General features: G+C 31.0%; 1 protein-coding gene across 11 annotated transcripts in view; it reads right to left on the minus strand.

The window, feature by feature from the left end:
* LOC145327042 (protein held out wings-like) overlaps positions 1-24,132 on the minus strand; it is a 158,691-nt gene that overhangs the window by 78,762 nt on the left and 55,797 nt on the right. For all 11 annotated transcript variants that reach the window (XM_080170545.1, XM_080170547.1, XM_080170544.1 and 8 more), the window contains exon 2: positions 5,307-5,440. In XM_080170545.1, coding sequence (XP_080026671.1) covers positions 5,307-5,440 — 134 coding nt within the window. The remainder of the gene's footprint in view (positions 1-5,306; positions 5,441-24,132) is intronic.

Here is a 24,132-nt window from a genome sequence, read left to right on the forward strand (position 1 = left end):
CCCCTCGACTATTTTTAATGTTAAAACAATTATTTTTTTAAAGGAATATATCATCACTTATGAATAATTATAAATACCTTACCCCTAAAGTAAACACAAGCAGACTAGACATAGTACTTTTATGAATACAAAAAAATCTACAAAAACTACCTTACACAAAAAGAAATAATGCGTATTAAAATAGATTCTGGATATTATTACGTGCCCGCGTTCAACTGTCTTTTGTAAAAACAAATTTATCTTTAAGAACTGTTTAATATAACAACTTGCAGTTACGCCCCTAGAGGCACCTACGGGCACTTGAGCGGAGTCTTCCCTGGACCTAAAAGAAGCTTTACTGTAAAGGAGAAACCAGCGGTTAGACAGATCCTACCTACAGACAGACATCAAACAAAGACATCCTGCTACTTTCCCTCTCATTCCTGGGTACACATTTCTAGACTCAAGCAAAGTTTAGGAAAGAAAAAGAAATATCAAAATGATGATTTTTACGTAAAACAAACAATTTTTGGTGTTTTTTATACAGGATTTTTCGAAATGAGGGAGTTAATTGACATTGCATTGAATATTTTAATAGTCCACAAAGTTATATAGATTTATCAAGGGGTACTAACTCGCATTGTCGAAACTTTTCACTAAATTAGGGACGTACATTCCTTGCCTCATCGCATAGGGAAAGTACAAACTTTAATTATAGAGTAGCTGCGTTACTACAAATTAAATTTCTGCTTATAATGTATCTTTTTTAATGAAAAAAATATGAGGATATGAATAGATATCCTCATATGTGTTTGTATGTTTGTACCGAAGGATCTCGCTAACCGCTGAACCGATCGGATTCTCCTTAACAGGGTAGATTCTCATTTGTCCCGGGAAGGTTTATAACTATTTTGGGGGAGGGTACCACCACCCTCCCTAGAGAAATATTTTTTTTTTTTCAATTTCTCCATTTTAGAAAGAGAGTTCAACGAAAAATAAACGTCAAACGCAAAATAGCCATATTTTAAATATAAAAAAAACATTTAAAGTGCCACTAGAGGCATTTAGGGGCGTAGCCGCTAGTATTATATACGCGAATATCATGAGTCATGACAGGGAGAAAATTGTCGTCAATTTAGCTTACATGGATCTCATTTATTGGTCAGTTCGTACATCCAGTAGGAGATGAGGGGATGGGGTAAAAGGGGCGGTGATTTTAGCCCGTTGCGAGCATCACTTTATCAGACTACATAAAAATCTAGTGCAACATCCAAGTAATAATATATCCATTAGGATATGTCTACTGCTGTGTATGGATATTCATATAGAATATACGTAGATATATTGACAAGGGAAAATTTGTCGTCAATTTAGCTAACATGGACCTCATTTATTGGTCAGTTCATCCATCCATTAGGAAAGAAGGGGATGGGGTAAAAGGGGCGGTGATTTTGGCCAGCTGCTAGTTTCACTTTATCAGACTACATAAAAATCTAATGCAACATCCAAGTAATAATATATCCATTAAGATATGTGTCTACTGCTGTGCCGGAGAGAGTGGTGTAAGAGATAAAAAATAAACAAAGTACCCGGGCTATGCCTCCATACTCAGGGATCTCAAGGGATAAGACAATGGACGATAAAGTGATATACAACCAAATTATTGTATTAAAATAGTGGTTAATACGTTTGGCCACTAACCAATCAAAATTGCCAACGAATAAGATGACATATTTATTAAACTTTGGGTACCAACCAATGTAATTTACAGCCCAATGTCCCCTTCCTCCCTGCTCAATCTTATGTTTATTCTTTAAAGTTCAGATTTATTTTAAGAATTACTTAAACTGTATACTATGGCTTTGTTGGTCTATTTTAGTCTTTTCATTAAAGTTTAAATATTTCATTACTAAAAGCAAAGATTTTCTTTGTTAAAGGATAATCCGTCCGTCCGTCCATCTTATAGATTATTTCGAAATGTTAAAATTGTCCTATCGAATTCAATCTTTACATGTGAATTCTGAAACAGTAAAGTACAATTTAGAAAGTGTAGCATCTATATAATAGTTTCTAGAAGTAAGTAGTTTAATTTAAAACATATTGATTTAAAGAAAAAAATTATATGATACATGCTATTCGTCATATTTTTGGAATAATGATCCCTAGGGCAATAAGGTACGAACAACGCTATATATTATTCCTTTAACTAAAAAAACACGTCAATAAGTCTTTAAAAAACTGTGTTAGAAAATGAAAAATTAATATGCCTATTGTTTTGCCCATTTTTGTGCTTAAATGGCCAAAAACAAGTATTACAAATTCTATCTAGTCAATACTGACCTACATAGTGTTGTTATCATAGTTTAGAGAGACCTTAGAAATTGTACTAAGTACGACAAGATTGATTAAGAATTAATATTCTTTTAAAAGCTTTAAAAATACTAAATAACAGCATATTAGAGTGTCAAGTTATATAATGCATTTTCTAATTTATAGATTGAAAAGAAAACAGTTAATACTATAATTTTCCTAAAGAGGCCACTTTGGGGGGTTGTCTTATTACAGGGTCAATTTCTATTCTGAGGGTGATGGTACTATACCCCAAATTAGTAAAAAAACATTCTCTGGTTATATGAGAAGCTTTACTATAGTATAACCATGTCGATCCAGCAGTAAGCGAGATCCTTTGGTACAATCACACAGACATTTTCCAATCCCATTTTCCCTGGTAAATATTTGACACGACTCTCCTTGAAGTATCAAGAGTTACATTTATAATTCTAAAAATACCCAGGAATATACAGATGCAGAGTTAGTTAAAAATACGGGTAAAAAGAATCGATGTAGTATATACGTAGATATTATGACAGGGGAAGAATTGTCGTCAATTTAGGTTGCTATTTTCCATATCATTTATTGGTCAGTTTTTTCATCCTGTAGGATAAAACGGGATGGAGTAAAGGGGTTGGGAGATCGTTATGTAAGCCAGCTACAAGGTTCACTTTATTAGAGTACATGATAATCTGGTGTAAGATCAAAGTAATAATAAATCCATAGTAAAAAGATGTAAAAAAAACTTGCATTTATAATATGATTATATTTATAATTCGTGAAATTTTTTTTCGTCTTGTTCTGATCCCTGTATCCTTGATAAAAAATATTGTAACGTGCTTGTCATTTCAAATAATCAGGATGAATAGTTTATATAGTTGATATGAGAAGACTTTTTGTTCTATTTATTATATTATTAAAATAAAAGAATGGAGGGGACACGAGCTTTATGTAACTCTGTCCATGGGGTGGGGACCCTGTGTAGACTTTCAATTGGGTCTTTGAATATCAGTCAAAAGCTTCAGAAATATAAACACAGCCAAGTCGCTATAAAAGAAAAGAAAGCAATTTGCTAGCAGACGAAAATTGTCCCCACCACTTGGGCCAAATGGTTATTTGTATTATACATCTATATTTATACATTTATTATTCTTAATATTAGATTAGGAATAATATTGGCAAAGCCATCTTTTTTTTTTTTGTGAGTTGCGATTTCTAATTAGGCCTAAGCTACTTTTCTAATCCTTATATAAAAGTATCATGATGTTTGTTTGTCTCGATGTTTGCACCGATATGGATCTCCTTTACATTAAAGCTTTCCATAGAAGGTTTATTTTTGGGAAGGGCATCTCCACCCTCAAATAGATATAACCCCTAGGAAAGAAGTACCCTAGTCCCCAAAGTTTTATAATAACGATTTCTGATCGTTGGCGTAACAACTTTTGATTGTTTGGTTTATAAAGTTGAGTGTACAAACGTTTCAACTATTAATTGTAATCTACAGAAGGGTTAATTTATTGTTTCATAAATGGGGATGTACATTAATTTATAGTCCATTGTCTTATCCCTTTCGATCCCTATTAATGGAAAAATTAATCTTTACCAAAAAATAACACGAAAGAAATATCACAAAACCTTTCCTTAAATTATAAAAATATTTTATGTCCTAAATTAAGTGAATTTTATATGTATGTAAAATGTTCGAAAAAAACTAGTACAATTATATCCACAAGTAGTAAATCTGAAACAATGCAATGTTTTATGGAATTATATGAATATAAATTGCACAATAATTGAGTATGTAATAACGAAACATTTGAAAAAAAACAGCACCATTAGAAAAAGTATTGTTTTTTTGTTTAATGTTAATAGAATGTTAAAAGCATGAATCTAGAGATATAAAAAAATAGCCGATAAATTGATGTACATCCCCAATGATTATAATTAAAATTACCCCCATCTGTAGATTACAATTAATGTTTTAAACGTGTGTACACTCAACTTATTGAAAATTCAGTAAAAACCCCCATAATTGTTGAGCCAACAAATAAGAAAACGTTATTATAAAACTTTGGAGACTAATGTAATAAACACCCTAATGTCCCCTCTATCTCTGTGTTTAAAGAGAAACTTTGTGGAGACGGCAAGCTTGAAGATCTTTAATAAACCAACGAATGGACGGACGGACATACCCTAATTACAGTGAAGCTGCGCTACTTTCAAATACATGCATACATACATACATAGATTGTATCCAAATATAAGTTGTGGATAGAAAAAGCAATGTCATTTGCCTAAATAAAGAGAGGAAAAACTGAATCGCAGAGAGCAGGGACTTGCAGGGATAAGACTATTGACAACAAGTTTATGTACATCCCTAATTATAATAAACAAAATTTCCTCTTTTGTTGATTGAAATTAATGGTGGAAAAGTTTAAACACTGAAAGTTTAAAAAAACATTAGTAGAAGGATGGCAGGTTTAAGGCTATTTTTTTGGATAAAATTATTTGATATAAGCGTTGAAAACATATTCCTTAAAACAAAATAGTTTTTTGGACAAAAAGTGTAAGACGCCGACACTTTCTGTATGACATGTGAAGACTTCTAGTCATGGTGACTTACTGACTGAGTGTTTCCTAGTCAGGGAAGGAGGGGATAGTGGATAATTTGGTTAATCTACATCACTATTTTCTTCCAATTATGATATATAATCCCTTTCATTTTGGAAATAAACAATCAAGATTCAACCCAAAGTTTTATAGCCAACGAAAAAGATAACTTGGTTATAGAATTTTGGGTGCCAGTGTATTTTACAGACCCATGTCCCCTCCCTTCCTCCCTGAACCCAAGACCTACCTCTGGGTGATCCTTTAAACAATCGAGAACCAATTAAAGTAACCAAAGTTTTATAGCCAAAGATGGATATCAAACTTTGGGTACCATTATATTTTACAGACCAATATCAACTCCTTTCCTCCCTGACCCTAAGACCTACCTCTGGGTGATCCTTGATGGGGACATACACCTTCTCAGTGTGGACGACTGGGGGGCCAATACCCTCGGGTAGCACCAGCGGCTCCTTCACGTACCCGTTGATTTGAAACAGGTTTCCGCGAACTTTGGCAATTTCTGAAACATAAAAAAAAGTTAGAAAATATTTTTGGGTAAAATCATGGTTGCTTTAATCCAAACAAACCTAGAACATAAAAAAGTTGAGTTTTTATGTATCTTGGGAATTTGAGAAGAATTATTCTGTAGAACAACGCTATACATGATTTTTCAGTATAACTGAGAACCGGTTCTAATCCAGCGGTTATCAACCCGTACTTCTTTTTGGGCTTTAACAAAAATAAAGCTATATATAGGTAACAACCCCCCCCCCCCTTATAAGGTAAAAGCTACTAGCTTTTGAAAACAAAAACACTTAATTCAACCTGTCTTATTTTCTAAATAAGAAATCAAATACATCTAAATTTTCCAAATATTTATTTAAACAAAATACAGCTTTACCTACCCCTTTTATTTGTCTAACTTAATCCAAATTGAAGTTTGCTATTACTAAATAAAACAAGGATGACAGCATCCATTAAAGAGAAGATTAACTTTTTAATATACATATGGACGCTCCTGGTCTTTATAATAGAGTCGATACGCTTTCTAGTTTGTACTTAACTGTTAAAGGAATCACCAATCGATAGGACAATTCTAACATTCCCAAAATTAACCATAAGAGCTATCCATACCGACCCCTTTAGGAAATTAAACTGAGCTGGATCTTTAAATCTTTTTAATGGTGATTTAGATCGGGGCGCGTCGAATTTCAGCCAATCACAGCGCTGCATTTTTAAAATGCCGCGCAGAGAGACTAATGTATGAGAGTATACATATATAAAATCTTTAATTGAAGTCGATTTTACGGAAAGAACCGTTTTGTCGAAAAGCCTTTCTCTTAAGAACAGTTTTATTTACAAATATCAATAAAAGTAAAAACAACAAAATAAAATCAATAAACTTTGCTAGATTTATTTTATACCTTTAAAATTAAATTAGAAGGGGAATCTTGGATTTCATTTTTGAGTCTTTTTTGTACTCAGGTAGGGAGGGAGCAATGAAATTTATATTATAATGGTACCCAAAGTTTTTAATACTTAAACTTTCAATCGTTGACTTAAAAACTTTGGACACTTTGCTTATCCGTAAAAATCCAAACATTTACACCAATTATTATGATCTAAAGAAGGGGTAATTATGATTATCGTAATGTGGGTTGCAAATCAATTTAAGAATTAAATTTAGAGTAGCCACTGTACATCAAACATAACAGAAAATTAAGATATTTTAGTGTAGGTACTAAAATAAGATTTTTTTATGTTTAGTACTAACAAACTGTGGCATTTAAAACTTTATTTTTCCTTTTTAAACGAGGCTCGTAATACACCTCCTGCCTGCCCTTAAACTATTTTAATTCATGATTCTAGAAAGAAATGCGGGAAAGTGGGGGAGGGGGGGGGGGGGGTGGAAAAGTGACCCACAAAGTTTTCAGTATATAATTGTAATTGTTGGAAAATTATAAAATAATAAATTATCTTAAAATATTTTTTAGCAGGGGGTTCGACAGCTGCAATATTATTGTTGTGTTATTTTTTAAACTGTATATATCCGAGTGTCCGTCCGTATGTCATTCAGTAATTGTAAGTTATATTTATTCAATAGCCTATTCTTTAGCGGCCAAACTTTTAATTGACTGAGATTCTGACCAATTCGTTATTTTTTCACGGCTTACAATCCCGTTTAATTACACAGAGAACGTTCAGCTTTATAAATACAATAGTTGTGCTATTAATGGATGATGTCATCCTTGTCTTTTCTCTCCATGTGTGTATTAGTATAATCTTTGTGAAATACATCCCATTTTTCTCTTCTCTTTTAGGATCAGTGAAAATAAGCTTTCAAACAAAAGCAAATTTATAAATAAATCACAAAGATAGTAAGAAATTTTAACTTTAAGACGTTTGAATTTTACAAAATAAAAGTTTATTTAAGTTTAGTCTTAATATCAAAAAAATATCCTAACTCACAGAGTACCTTGTTAAGCAATTACTTTTAGGGGGGTAGTTTTACGTTTGTTTATCTATTTCTTTAGTTCAGGTTATGTTATATTGGGTAGCCCCGCTGCATTAGGTCACCTTATATTTAGGCCCCGCAGGGGTTAGGCATAAGAACCCTCACCCATTATTTCAAATTAGGGGGAGAGGGTTTTTAGTGCTTAACAAGCACGTTTTGTGAAAAAAAACAATTTCTTCTTAATAATAACCTTCCATACCCCCGGCCCTAGTGTTCTCTCTTGGGGCTTTGAAATCATTGTTTTTCCAGCAGAGTTGAGCAAACACATTACACTCTAAATATCAAGGTACTTAATCAGGATGAAGGATAAACAGCTAGGGAGACGACAATGGCCGAAAAATAGATGTACATCCCCAATGATTATGCACAAAATCACCCTTTCTATAGGTTACAATGAGTGGTTAAAAAAAGTTTGGATACTCAACTTAATGAACCAACCATAAGCATTCAATAATAGTACCCAAAGTTATTAGCCAACGAATAAGAAAGTTTGGGGACTAGTGTAATAAACAGCCCAATGTCCCCTTCCTCCCTGATGAAGGATAAACAGGCAGGGAGACGACAATAGCGGTGAGTTTAAGCTACAACTGGGAATAATCAGTGTATCTTCTATTGTGTTTAAAATATATCCCTTTTGTGACTAAATATTCTTAAGTTAGTACAGCATATAAAACGCCATTCATTTATCAAGCTGAGAAAATTCTATAGTTTGACAATATAGACAATTGATAACTAATGTTAATAAATAGGTTAGAACACAGATTTGTATGAATGGGCAGTTATTATTTCATTATATTCCAACAGCTATGATTAGTTGAATTATTAAGGATAATGCTAGCTTTTCGAAAACAGCCCATCTAAAGTAATAAATATATTCTTATCTTAGTTTTAGCAAATAAAAGACTTAAAATATATCAAATTAGTACACCAAGTGAAACTGAGGATATTAGATTACAAGACATTTGTCTTGAAGTCTTAACTGTACATTGTATTGAATTAAGACTGAATTAAGTCCAAACCTTCCAATGTATGACGTTGTGATATCTCAATGTGATTTTTTCTTCAGAAAACGTTCCCTGCCTTCCGCATAAGAGGAAGTGTCCCTATATGACTCCATATATATAACATGTTTAGATTTTTAAAAAGAAAACAAATTTACGTAGGTGTGAAGTTTTAAAAGTTTACTCATTTTGACTAATGCCCTATAATTGTACAAAGTTAAATTTAAATCTAGCACATGCAGGGAAGAAGGGGACATTGGACTGTAAATTACACTAGTACCCAAAGTTTTATAACCACTTATTCGTTTGGCTCAAAAACTTTGCATTTTATAGAAATTTTTAACCAAAAATTTTATTTACAGGAGGGGTAATTATGTTTATCATTATTGGGTTTAAATATTTTAACAATCTTTAATATACACATATGATATTAATTTAGATTTTCTCCAAAAATCCCCTAAAGTCTTATTTCACATATTCAACGTCCATAATTAAAATTAATTTGTTATGGTATACTAATGTATAGTAGTTAGCTTGGGATATAGGGATACATCAATAGAAAATAAATTAAATTTTCCTTTTAACTTTTAAAAATATTGATTCCCACCATTCGAAATATTATTACTTGGAAGTTGCACCAGATTTTCATGTACTGTGATAAAAGTAAGACTAGCAGCTGGCTAAAATAACTATCTCCTCCCATCCTACTGTATGAACGGACATACCAATAAATGAGGTTCATATTAAAAAGCTAAATTGACGTCAAAATTCCCCTATCAATAAATCCACCTATATCTTTTGTCCATTCTCACACAACTTTATTTCCAATGTATTATTCTTATAGCTCTGAGAACTTAGTGAGAAAGATAAAGATTACCTATTAACCTATTAGGTAGTGAGGCTAGGCATTTCAATTTTTATAATTGTAATCACAAAGTATAGGTATTGTTGGCAAAGCAACTGAGGTGTCTAAATAAAAGTGCCAGTTAAGCACTGCATCCCTTTCTTATTTATTCAAATTTAGAGGTATTTTAGCACTGCATCCCCTTCTATTTTCAAATTTAGGGGTATTTTTTTCCTTTACGGCGGGCCCTAACCCTGCTGGTCTACCAAGTACCCCATATAACCTTACCTAACTTTGTGAAAAACTGCCTCCTCCCTTTGTTTCAATTTTATTTAAAAAACAAGGTCCTTTGTGTAAGCGCCGAAACAAGTAGGTAGGGAGCTCGAAGCATAATTCTGATTAATATTTAATATTTCTATTTATCTAAAAATGAATCAAAACCTTAGGGGGTAGGGGGAGCCTATATGTATAATTAATTTTAAAGATATAAATTTCTGAATTAGTCCGTAAGATATATAATTTGTCTTTTCTCTTTTCTATAAATGATCCTAATATAATAATAAAGCGGTATAATTATCAAAATCGAAGCTCTTCTATGTATATAGTTATAATTGTCACAACGTCAAAGATTATGTAAAAAATGCTAGACATAAATTGTTAACTGTCAAATTATCTAGAAATCATTATTCCAAAAATTAGATAAATATATGTCATATAAAAAGTTGATGTCACTCAAAAAGGTTTAAACTAAGTATGTCTGAAATGACTACCTAACAATGATAAGAATCATCATGAAATCGATAGGAAAATTCTAACATGTATAAATTAACGAAAAGAGCTAACTTTTAAGGATGGACGGACAGCCCGACCCTTATTATAATAAAATTTCTCTTTTAAAAAGAACCAGCCTATTTCTTTTTTATCTGTGCTTTGACCTAGATATGATTGTATTGTCATCAATAAAGAAATAATCCCAAAAGCAAGTTCTTTTTATTAAAAACAACCTTGATATTCAGGGACATGGAAACATCACCTGAAGATTTTTTTAATATTCTTTATGACGTCCAAGCTTTTTTTGTGAGGGGTAAAATGATGCATTTTTTTTAGATTTTAGGGGGGTAATCTATTGTATCTTTTAAATGAGGGGTTTTAGGGGAGTAAAAACCTCTTTACCCCCACCATTAGACGTCTATGTATCAGTGTTATATTATATTAAAGGAAGAGGACAAAATTGTTTAATTGTTAAGGTGGTTTTTTCATTTTTCGTACCATTTACCCAAATATCCCTATTTGATATTGAATGTTGATTGGGAGGAGGGGGTTAATTTATTTCCATTGTCATATCCCCATTTACCCCTGGTTGTTATTGAATGATAAATATTTTATATGGATTAAAATTATACCTTGAAAATTTTTCATGTGTAAAATATTTAAATATCTCCTAAATAAATCCTATTCTATATTGATATTATCTAAAACATCATGACTTAAAATATTTGAAATTTGTAAGGAAGTAGATTATTTATTTCATTTTGTGAATAATAAAGACAAGGATAATAATGATCATGATTTAAATAGTGCAACAACAGAAATTTTACAATTTAAGATTCTTTTACATACACGGACTATTTGGAAGATTTTTTTCTTTTTTCCTTTTTTAAAAGTAGTGTTAGACAACAAATAAATCTTCGAAAACATATAAAAACATGTAATAACTTCTTCAGCTGGCAAAAAAAAATACAAAATAATACATAGAGCATTTTACTAATGATATGCCCCCCTAGTACTTTTGTAGATGAACCCTTAGATCCTATAAAGTAAACTAATAATTGTTATAACTACTTATTAATAAGTACCTGTAAATAATAATTTACATGTAAAGGCAATAATAACAAAATTATAGTGAAATCTTCTATTGAAAATGAAAATTGAAATGAGAAATTATGATATAGCATTAATAATAAATATATGTATTTGATATCAGGGATCTAAAGGGATAAGACAATTGCTGATTAATTCAAATAATAAACAAATTTACCCCTTCTGTAGATTACAAGTAGTGGTTAAAACGTATTGACACCCAACTTAATGATAAAACCAATCAAAATTCAATAAAAGTCCCCAAAGTTGTAAAGCCAACGAACAAGAAAACGAAAATTTTGGACTAGTGTAATAAACTGCCCAAAGACCCATCCCTTCCTTATTTGATATGTATGTCAGATTAGGGATAGGACAATGGGCTATAATTTAGTGTTCCCCAAATTCTTGTGTGTGTAAATCCTGCCTTTGAAAGCTAGAATATATTTGGAAGGATTATTGGAGTATTAATAATGTCCTTTCCCTTCCTAAGTTAGGGGCATATAGGCACCCCTTTAAAAGAAAAATCATATTGTCCAGTTTAGGATTAACATTGAGGGGGGGGGGGTGTAACCCCCTAACATCAAAACCTGTGTTATAGGGGAGTGTTGAATTCCGCAGGTATTGATAAGAAGGAGTTCTTTCAAAACCGTGAAGAATATATAATAATTCATACAAAGCATAAAAGAGTATTTTTAAATTAGTTCAGTAGGTTTTTAACAAAAAGGGTAAGAATTGCTGTGGTAATAATTTTCGTTCAATAACTGTTAACAATTATGATAGCTTTGTAAATCAGAGAGAGAGAGAGGGGACAATGCACTATTTATTACACTAGTCCCCAAACTTATATAATAAAGTTTTCTTATTCGTTGGCTTAACAACTTTTGGGACTTAGTTGATTCATCAAATTTATCGGTCATTGTCTAATCCCTTAAGATCCCTCTTTGTAAATACCGTTTTTTTGCGAATATGAATAAACACCATGTTTGAAGAATGACATATTCACACAAGATTAAAGTCTATCAATTGATGCTTCAAACGTGTTCCTTCAAACCAACAATTTTTTGTGTGGAATAAAATCAGGAATCTAAAGGGATAAGACAATGGCCGATAAATTGATGTACATCCCCAATGATGATAAACAAAATTACCCCTTCTATATATTACAATCAGTGGTTGAAACATTTGAACAGTCAACTTAATGAACCAACCAGTCAAAACTCAAAATAGTCCCCAAAGTTGTTAATCCAATGAATAAGAAAACGTTATGATAAAACTTTGGGAACCAGTGTAATAAACAGCCCAATGTCCCCTTGCTCCCTGTAAGAGAATACATACGCTAAATATACAGTAGCTATGCTACTAATATTTAAATATAAGGGCGGGGGGGGGGAAGTTTGTACAGTTATAGGAAATGAAAATTCTGCCCAAACGGCCAGGGCAAATTTGATACTGATTTTTCAATTCCTAAAACTGTACAAACTCCCCCCCCCCCACCCCCCCTTGAAGAAGGCTAAGACTATGAAACACCAGTGAATGTTAAACATACCTAAAAAAGTAAATCATATAATAATATTTATTTCTTATTTACTGCATATTTTAGCGGCATAAGTTTATTTTATTAAAGATCAGAAATGCCCTAAATAGCAACATATTAGAAAAATTTTGGGTTAGAGAATCAACAAATGTACAAAAATTCCAATATAAAACGAGGGATATTAATTTCTTAGATTATATATATTGTATGCATGTATGAACAGCTCTAAGAGTTGAGAATTTAATATTATTATAGTAAAATACAGCATACTTATTATTTTTATTATCTATTAATTTCCTATAATAATTTTGTGAATCATCATTGGGAATATACATCAATTTATCAGCCATTGTATTATCCCTTTAGATCCATGATTACATACATTATGACATTTCTTGTAAAACTAAATTAAAGTAGTTAAACAAAATGAATGACCACTCTAGTTTAGAGTAGTAATTCTATAGTCCCCACTCATTGACTTTAAGACGCATTCCTTTGACGCTTTTACGCATGAGTACGTTCTTGTGCACTATCATCAGAATATCAATCTCCAGGGACCAAAAGGGATAAGACAATAAATTTATGTACAGCCCCAATGATGATAAACAAGATTAACCCTTCTGTAGATTACAACTTTTTGAGCCAACGAATAAGTGGATATAAAATTGGGCACCTATATAATTTACAGTCCAATGTCCCCTCCCTTCCTGGTAATATCAATTTCTAAGTTATATTCATATTGATAGGTCAGGTATATACATCAATTTTAATTTTGAGGGATCTGAAACTGGATGATAAATTAAACTTTGAGTGTTAAAAATTCTGCCTTTAATTATGACGGAAGTAAGGGCTGTAAATTAATTTAATAAGTACATTCTCTCAAACTCATATATTTTGTGGGTGTCAATATATAACCCAATATCTCATAAACACTGGGAAGGAAGGGACATTGGCTGTTTATTATACAAGTCCCTAAAGTTTTATAATTACGTTTTCTTATTCGTTGGTCCGACACCATTGGTAACTTATATTGAATTTTGATTGGTTGGTTCATCAAGTTATGTGTCCAAACGTTCCAACCACTAATTGTAATCTACAGAAAGGGTAATTTTGGGGTGTACATCAATTTATCAATTGTCTTATCCCTGCAGGTCCCTGAAAATAACCATGTCCACTTAATCTTGTATATATGAAGGAATAAAGGATTAAACTTTATATAGAGTTTGTTATTTGAATTAAAGTTTATCTTATATTATTGATCATAACAACAATACCTACTTAATACACTAAGCTATTATACAGGGAGGGAGGGGACATTGGGCTATGAATTATACTGGTACCCAAAGTTTTTTAATCATGTTAACTTATTCATTGGCTCAAAAACTTTGGGTACTTATATCAAATTTTGATTTGTCGGTTCCAAACTAATAATGTCAAAATTTTTAAACCAAATTTTTAATCTACCAAAGGGTTAATTTTGTTTATAATAATTGTAGATGTACATAAATTTATCGCTCATTGTCCATAAGATTCTTCCCTAAAGAAAATTTTTATATAGAGATGAAAATAGGATGAAATTGTCGTTAATGTTAAAATCTATATATTTTATGTTAAAATGTATATTAAAATCATTAATAAAATACACCCAATAAAAATAACAATGAATTATTTTGATCAAAAAGTATTAAATAAAGTAAACAAAAGACAAAAAATGAAGCACAAAAAAAGTTTAACATCTAAATAAATGAATTTTTTTATCGGGATAAAAAATCTGTTTACATTTAAGGGTGGGCGATATGTGGGGTGGTGTGTGTGTGTCTGTGTGTGGGAGGGTGGGGGTAATAACCCGCGAAATTTTGAAGCAAGGGAACCACCCTCTTATTTTATTATTCTTATTATTAAGCGTAACATCTGTAATATCATGAGATGAAGTTTTAGACCATTTTGATAAACATGCATATTTTTTATATAAAAAAAATCTGGAAAATTTGCATAGGTATAACTTTAAGGCTGGTAAAAAAAAGGCAATTATTAGTGTATTTATGGTTTTGTTTCGAACTTTCGCTAAAAGCAAACATATATTTTTTAAAACACTTATTCACTAAATTAAAAGGCATGCATGTGATGCTTAAATTATTGTTAAAAATTCAGATGTAAGTCCTTCGTATTCTGTCATCAGTGAAATTACATCTTTATATACATAGTGTAAAAATCTTTAGGGATAAGACAATGGATGATAACTTGATATACATCCCCAATGATAATACAACTAAATTATCCCTTCTGTAAATTACCTATTGGTTTTGACACTAGTAGTTTGGAACTAACAAATTAAAACTCAATATAAAAGTACCCACAATTATTTAGCCAACGATTAAGATAACGTGGTAACACTTTGGATAATAGTGTCTTTTACAGTCCTATTATCCCTCCCTCCAGTAAAGAAAAATAAATAAAAATAAGCAACGACAAAGGAAAGGAGAAAATAAGGTAGAATTGAGAAAAATTATACCTATATCATCTTTATAAAAGTAATATTTTTGTAATATTTAGTAGCTACATAAAAACTGTATGTCCAATTGATTGTCAACCTTAGGTAATTTTTATTTTGCATTTTCAGTGGATATAGGATATACGTGGATGTATTGACAGAGAAGATTTGAAGTCATTTTAGCTTGCTAATATGGGCCTCAATTATTGGTCAGTTAGTTCATCCAGTAGGAAGGGAGGGTATTGGATAAAAGGGGCAGATGGGGGGTCTCATTATTTTAGCCATTTGCAAGTATTACTTTATCAGAGTTTATAAAAATCTGGGGTAACATCCAAGTAATAATATATCGATTGCCTTTTCATACTTACTATATTTCTAAAACACTTTTAAGCTTATGCTGTACTACTATAGGACATAATTGACCTTGTTTTTAAATGTTTCTACTTTCACTTATGTAATAAAAGATACTGCAATAAAAAAGCATTATTTTTATTTGGATGGTAACATTTTCAATCTAATAAAGTATACAATTATAAAATTACAACATTGTGCCTTATTGTTCTGTGAATCAAATATCCAAAATGATTATTAAATTGGAAATACTTTCTTAATTGTACCTATCTATTACAAGAATCATCATGCAAAGTTTAATATCACTATGAAAATATGAACATGCTTAAATTAACAATTAGAACTATACGTTACGGACAAACGGACAAAAGACTCTAATTATAAAAACATTCACTTTAAACAAATATTGCAACTATTATCTATCTATTTTTTTAAAATCTTATTGGAATTTTTAGTAAAGTAATTTTCTTACAATCGTTATTTAGCAGTTGGAGCTAAGTTAATGGGCCGCTAATATGCAGTTTATATCACCATGAATATGGTAATTTAACGTCAGTTTATATCACCCTCAATATCAGGGGAGGGAGGGGACATTCAGCTGTTTATTACACTAGTCCCCAAAATTGTATAATAACGTATTCTAATTTGTTGACTTAACAAATTTTGGGACTTTTATGAAATTTGATTGGTTGGTTGATTAAGTTGTAAGTCCAAATGGTTCAACCACTAATCAAAATCTATAGAAGGGGTAATTTTGTCTGTAATCATTGGGGATGTAAATTTATTTATCGGCCATTGTCTTATCCCTTTAGATCCCTGCTGAATATGCTAATTTAATGTTGATCTAATTAAAAAAAGAATCAATTTATATGCACAGTACAATTAACAGGGATTTAAAGGGATAAGACAATGGCCAATTAATTTATGTACATCCTCAATGACGATACACAACATTTACCCCTTCTGTGGATTACAATTAGTGGTTTAAACCTTTGGACACTCAACTTTATCAAACAAATAATCAAAATTCCAAAACCCCCAAATAATAAGAAAACCTTATTATAAAACTTTTGGGACTAGTGTAATAAACAGCCCAATGTCCACTCCCTCCCTGACAAATGACCATTACTGTTATCGACAATTTAATGGGTTGCTATTCTATACTTTGGTCAGTCAGTCAGTACGTCCATATATGGTATTAAACAAAGGGATATGAAAATTGACGATTAATAATTGTAACCACTAAAAAAAACAAATTTACCCTAGGAGTATATTAATGGTAAAAATAATAAAAAAATATTTGTTATTTTAAACAAATGTTTAATTTTGGTGACAAAATTTCTTAATTGCAGCATTGCATTTTCTAGATTAATCTAATAATTATAAAATTACTTTAAAAAGTTGTGTTCTTAAAATGATAAAATCGGAGATTCGACAAAATTATACTAGTAAAATTATTTTCCAGTATGGCTTTGAAACCAAGTAATATCCGCTGGATTAGAACCGGTTCTCAGCCATAATAAAAATCATGTATAGCATCTATTAGACAATATTCTACAAATCATAAAATTAATACCATTAGACCCTCTGGGATAACAAAACTAGTTATTCTAGGTATTTCCTTAAGAATTGAACTCTGATGCTTAAGTAAAACCATAAAAATGCTCCCAAGTACTAATGGAAGTTAAGATAACAAAAAATAAATGCAATTTTTGTTGTCTGAAAAAATCATGCTTTTCAAATTTTTTTAGTAGCGAAGTTATAATTTTGGTATGTCTGTATGTACAGTCTACACTCTAATGAGTCTCAGGAAGGTTCTAGGCTGTTATATTTATAATCTTTGATAAAAACGCATTGAAAAAATGCGCAACAATACGTCAGCTCTGAATCTAGGTGACTAACTACAACATTAAAAATATCCACATTTTACTTTATCAGCGATAAAGTTATATATTAGACGAGTAAAAAGTTAAATTGTTATAATTGTAAAATACCCAACCGGTACACAAAGTAACTACGTAATCATGTTCGTTGGCTCAAACCTTTTGGGTACTTTTTTTTAATATTGAATAGTTTTGTCAAAACTTTTAAACCAATAATTTAATTCTTCAAAAGGGTTAATTTTATTCATAATCATCGGGGATGTTTATCAAATATGAAAATATTTACATTTAGCTTTTAACACAATTGCTTTTACTTATTCCCCTGTGTTTCATGCAAAAGTTTTTTTTGTCGCCTCTTTAGCTAATTGAGATGCATATATTTGTGCTTTTGTGTGTAGTCAGTTTTGTTCTAGTGGGTCATTATCTCTGCAATGTAAATAAATGAACCTAGTCTCTTTTCATCGAAACTCTGGCATATACCTATTTTTTGTCTATTAGGACGAAAAATATCAAAACATTACATTACTTCCTACATATAGACCATTTTGGAAACACATGTCTACTTTTTTTCAGATACTAGCCCTTGCGAACAAAAACTGCGTGGCTATCCTTACTTAACAATCTAATCTAAAAAATTTTGAGGGGGAGATTCGGTTCCACCGCGATATAAAAGGATTTTCTTGTCTTATCTAGAAAAGATTTGTTTGTTAAGTACTAAAATACTTTTAAATGCACCAAATGGTTGTGGTGATTTTAGTTTTAAATAGCGCAGAATATCCCCAATGATGATAATTTAAACTAACCCTTCTGTAAAATAATATTAATTAAGTTTTGTCACTATTATATTTGAACCAACCAATCAAAATTCAGTACCAAAGATTAAGAGTAACATTAACATGTTATAAAACTTTGGGTACCAGTAGAATTTATAGAAATTTCCCCTCCCTCCCGGAGTAAAATGGACCTAGAAATTATGCATGATAAAAAAATATCTTCTGAAACAGAACGGGGGGGAAACGGATTTTCTCGGCTCCTATAAAAGATAGAGAGGTGAAATTTTCAGGGATTAATTATGTTAACAGTCTTCATATTTTCACCAAGTTTCATTAAGATTCGTCAGTTGGTTGGGGTGCTAGATCGATACCTACATATTTAAGTTTTCATGATTTTCTCAACTCCTATTCAACATAGACGGTTGAAATTTTCAGGGATTGAATACTTTCATATTAGGCATACTTTTATCAAGTTTTATTGAGATTTGCTGATTGGTTGGGGTGCTAGTTCGATTCCTAGATTTTTAGGTTTTCATAATTTTCTTTACTCCTATTTGAGATAGACGGCTGATATTTTTAGGGATTAAATAATTTAACAATTTACATATCCCCACAAAGTTTCATTAAGATTTGGTAATTTGCTGAGGTGCTAGATCGATTCCTAGATTTTCACGTTATAAATCTTACAATGTTTCGTGAATTTTTAGTTTAATGTTTTTTTTATGAAACTGCAATAAAGTTAATTTTTTTCCGGATATCCATCCATAATATTTGTGCTTCGCTACTTATGGATGCTGTCATCCTTGTTCTACCTATTAATATTTTATACTAAAGTATTTCTAAGAACATTAATCAAATATTTGTTGTACATCTAGGATGATAGATTTATCAGGGATCTAAAGGGATAAGAAAATGGCCGATAAATTGATGGACATCCCCAATCATAATGCAACAAAATTACCCCTACTATAGATTAAAATAAGTGGTTGAAAGTTTGAACATTCCCCATAATAGTTATTAGGTCAACGAATAAGAAAACGTTATTATAAAACTTTAGGGACTCGTGTAATAAACAGCCCATTATCTACTTATCCCTTGAACCCGTCATTACTCCACTCCTTAATTTAGTTATTGATAAAAGATGATTTATAAAGGAATTTCCCCTTTTTTAGAAAAATTGTCTACGGAGTGTCCGTTCACGTTCGCTTAAGTTTAATATCTGCTTGAGAATACAGAAAGAGGGGCGACAAAGACGGTTTATTACACTACCTAGTCAACAAAGATTTATACTAACGTTTTCTTATTCGTTGGCTTAACATTTTTGGTGACTTCAGTAAATTTTTATTGGTTGGTTCATTAATTTGAGTGTTAAAACGATTCAACCAATAATTTTACGCTACAGAATGGGTAATTTTGAGTATCATCATTGGGGATATACATCAATTTATCGGCCCATTGTCTTAACCCTTTGGAATCCTGATAACAATAACTCTGCTAAAATCATATTAGCAATGTAAAACTTATTAATTAAAGGACAAAATATAAGCAAAGATTATTAGATTTGGATGCTGTGAATATTCAGGTATTAATCATAGCGAAAGCGATAGAACCCCACTTTAAAAGGTCATTCATTAAAGTCGCACGTGAGTCACGTCCATATTTTTAGTAATGCAGCTACCATACAATTATCTTTTGTCGTTCTGTTAGTCTGTAATGCTTTAAGTTCTATAATAATTATGCCATACTGGCCTACCATTGGTAAATTAGTCTGTGTTATCGGCCTATTATTAATTATTTTTATTGTATGGCGTATTTTTTTAAATCTTGAATATTTAATTATTAAAATGTCTACGCCGCTTTAATGGAAGTTATTAACCTTGTTATTTTTAAATAAAATCACCCATTTATAATTTTTGTTGGCCTAATAGATTTCCTAGCTTTATCTTTTTAAAAAGTGACTAATCGGTTCTTTTTAAGGCATTTTAAAGCTTTTTTCTCCCATTTTGAAAGAATTTTTTTAAAGGATTAATTAAGTCACCAATAAACTTAACAAATGCGTTAGAGGGGAAATTATTTTCCGAAATAGGTTTTGAGAGAATTTACCGGCTAAAAAGCCTTTGATACTTTATAAGATCTCTTAAACATATTCGCAGAAAAAGCAATTAAAATATTCTAAATCTAAAGACGAGTAATAAACAAAATAATATTATACTTTTATATTTATAGTAAACTTATACCTATCCTTAAGTAAATTAAGTCACTAATGAAAGTACTTATGCATTAAATTCAGTAAATACATTTATCTTGCAATAATAGACTTCTAACATTCCCAAAGTGACACTTGAAAAATTCTTTAGAAGTTACTACTTTACATTTTTAGTAGTTTTGACTTTAGAAATGTGTTTGATAAGAGCTTTGCTCGTGGCATTCTGTTCTCTAAGATCTCGGTTACGTTATTAGCTAATTTAGGATTTGTCCTACACTCCCCCTCCCCCTATTATTAATTTAAGCTAGCACAGATACCCCCCACATCCCTTTTTCAAATCTTAAAAATAAGGGGGTATATTTTGCACCAAAAAATCCACAAAAATAAAAATAAAAATGCGCAAAACTAAGGTAAATAAGAGCTGCGCGCCTTAAGAAAACAATGTGTACTAAGTTAAAAGATAATGACATCATACATCTCCTTATGTCTGCAGGAATTGAAGGATAAAATAAATCAATTTTCCACACATATTAAATAAACATCATTAAATCAATACCAGTTTTGCTATGCTTGCCTTTAGGCTCTCAGGGACAACAAAACTGGTTTTAATTTTATAATTTTTAAACATTTAAACATCCACGGAAAGCTGTATATAATACGATGCAATAATAGTTATTTCTCGTATCGTATTATAAACGGCTTTCCGCGGATATAGAATGTACAATTTTAAAATTAAAAATAGTTTTTTTAGCCCCGAGGTGCCGGAGGCACCGGCTAAAAAAACTGGTTTTAATCTTATGATTGTACATTTCTATATTCGTAGAAAACTGGATATAATACGATGCCAGACATAGTTTTTTCGTATGGATGAGAACCGGTTCCTATCCACCGGATTCGAATGAATACGAGAAAAACAATTATACGGTAAATAAGACATTCATTGTTTTATTCCTTGATCCCTGCTATGTTTGAGTAAAACTTTGCTTTACTCCTCATACAAAAATATTACTAATGAGATGTAAATACTAACTTTTATCCCTTCACAGCCGAAAATAATATTTTCTAGACGAATCCTTTAATAAAAATAACAGAATCTCAGTATGTAGCTAAAGATCTCACTAATCGCTGCACCGATATGGTTCTTCTTTAGAGTGAAGCTTCTTTAAGATTTAAGAAAAGTTAATATTTTGGGAGAGGGCACATCTACACTCCTAAGAAAAATCGCCCCCAGGGCGATAGATCCACATTTCATATGATACACATTAGCGAGTCGCCAGTAAAGGGTTAACTACTCTTGTTATCACTAATGATGAAAGCTAAAACTAGACGTTTACGAAAAGGACACCGCCCACCAACCCCTAACACCTCCCCCCACACCCCCCACTCAGTTAAAAAGGACTTCACTGCTAAATGAATGTAATTTTTCAAGCCCTAATTGGAAACTTTTTGGCTTAGGCAAATATTTATGCTTTCAAAAAAGTTACAACAATCTTGCTATCATCAACGATAGGTACTTAGATACAGAAAAAGATTTAAATTCAAAATTTGGGCAAACATAGATCTCATAATATGGACCAGTCATTCAGAATTCTTGATAAATTAACAATTTATTTTCTTTTTAATTGTTTAATCGTTTATTTCTCAAAAAAGCCTAAAACATGTGTATAGGTTCAATATCAAACTTTTCTTAACATTGTAGGATGTTTCTGAGATCTTAATGTAAATGCAAACACATCCAGCTACTTTATATATATAAAGGAGAACCATATAATTTCAGCGGTTAGCGAGATCCTTCAGTACAAATAGACAGACATCCTGTTATTTTTATATAGGGATATAATTAAAATCTCTACCGCGTTCCTCATTTTGTCTTACAAATCATTAATGTTGCAAAAATCCGCAAAAAGTGTCAAAAATATTTGAACCAACATTTTGGATAAGGTATGAATTCCTTTTTTGAGCATCACCAATTATGTTGTAAAATAAATCTGCTTTAATTAAACTATTTGGCGGCATTTTTTGGTAATTTTCAGTAAAATGGATAATGCTATTGAATTTTGATTGATTGGTTTCAAACTTGTAATGTCCAAACTTTTCAATTAATGATTTTAATCTACAGAAGTGGTAATTTTGCATTGATACAAATTATTCGTCAATTGTTTTATCCCTAGTTAAAGAAAGACCCGATAAAAATCCCCAACCCATCTTTCAAAAAGATTTTTCCATAATTTTTAATTGAAAATCCATATCCCTACTTTTGAATTTAATATTTGGCATTTTAAAAAATACAAAAAATCTTTTTTAAAACTAGTTTTCGCAAGATAATGCGAATTTTCATTTAATTTGTATCTATTACATAATTATATCTAGGAAATATTGAAACATCATCGTGTAATATTATACTTAATATTTAAAAGCTTATATTATATTGTTTAAATCAATATATTATTACTTGGGTGTTGCACCAGATTTTCATGTACTGTGATAAAGTGATGTGCAAAAGTAAAAATTTTCAACATATTTGGTTATGGCACTGTTTACAACTTATTTCTCATGCTAAGTCAATAGCAAGAAAGTTTATTTATACTTCTAACATCTAGGGGCTGTGAATTAACAGATCTATAGTATAGATGTATATACAGACAACTAAATCCCTTTATTTTTCAACTACCTTTTTCGCCCTGCTTCTAAATTATTTTCTGCTACTTGGCTGTGTTAATATAAGCGACACCATTGGTTGATTTTCAATAGAAAGGTTGCACAAGATTGATGCGATGGGGAGATACAGTTATTTAACACTTTCTCCCTCTAGTGTATTCTCTTATTCTGAATTCGAAATTGTAGGGAATGAAAAATAGCCTAAAAACACCTTAATACTCGATTCTAAAACTAAACAGCCTAACACCATCCCGGGACATATGTGTAGTTTTAAATAGAGAACTTAAAAGCTTATGTACTGTAGTTATTGAAATCTTAAGCTACAGACAAGAAAACTCCCTACTTTATAATAGGAATTAAATTTGACTTCTACCCCTCCCCCTCCCCCTAAACAAAATTAAATCTGCAAGTAATGAAAGTTTTGATAACCCAGATACATTTGTTTGTTTGTAGGTATTCTTTCAAAACAACTAAAAAATTGGTTTAATTTAATGATTTTTATTTTAGTATTCGACGGGGAAAAAAGAGAGTAATACGATGCTATACATTATTTTTGAGTATGGCTGAGAACCGGTTTGAAAAAATATTCAGCGATTCAAAACTGTATTTTTGATGACTTTAATTTCACATATCATTTGTATCAAATGTGTTTGTTACCAGAGATCTAAAGGGTTAAGACAACGGCCGATAATTTGATCTACATCCCCAATTATGATACACTAAATTATCTTTTCTGTAGATTACTTACAAAAATTTTGGATCTGGGTTGAAAATCAATTTCTCAACAAATATTGTTTTCTCCCTCTCTCAAGAAAATAAAAATCTTCCAATTTCTTATCCAAAAATCCGTGGCTCAAATAGAGGGTAATTTTCATCATATCTGTTATTAAACAAAAATACATGTAATCTAAATAAACATACCTTTTTATGTCCTTTTTAATCATTAGAAAACAAATGGAAATAGTAATTCTTTTTTTTTATTTTGAAACTAAATATATGAATTTTGATATAGAAATGCCCCTTTTATTCATTATTTAAACTATAATTCGTTAATTTCTGATATGTAGTTTTCATATATCATATGAAAAAATAGCAG

Source organism: Acartia tonsa, chromosome 8 (assembly GCF_053477335.1).
Source record: "Acartia tonsa isolate MP-2025a chromosome 8, ASM5347733v1, whole genome shotgun sequence".
NCBI classification, from domain to species: domain Eukaryota; kingdom Metazoa; phylum Arthropoda; class Copepoda; order Calanoida; family Acartiidae; genus Acartia; species Acartia tonsa.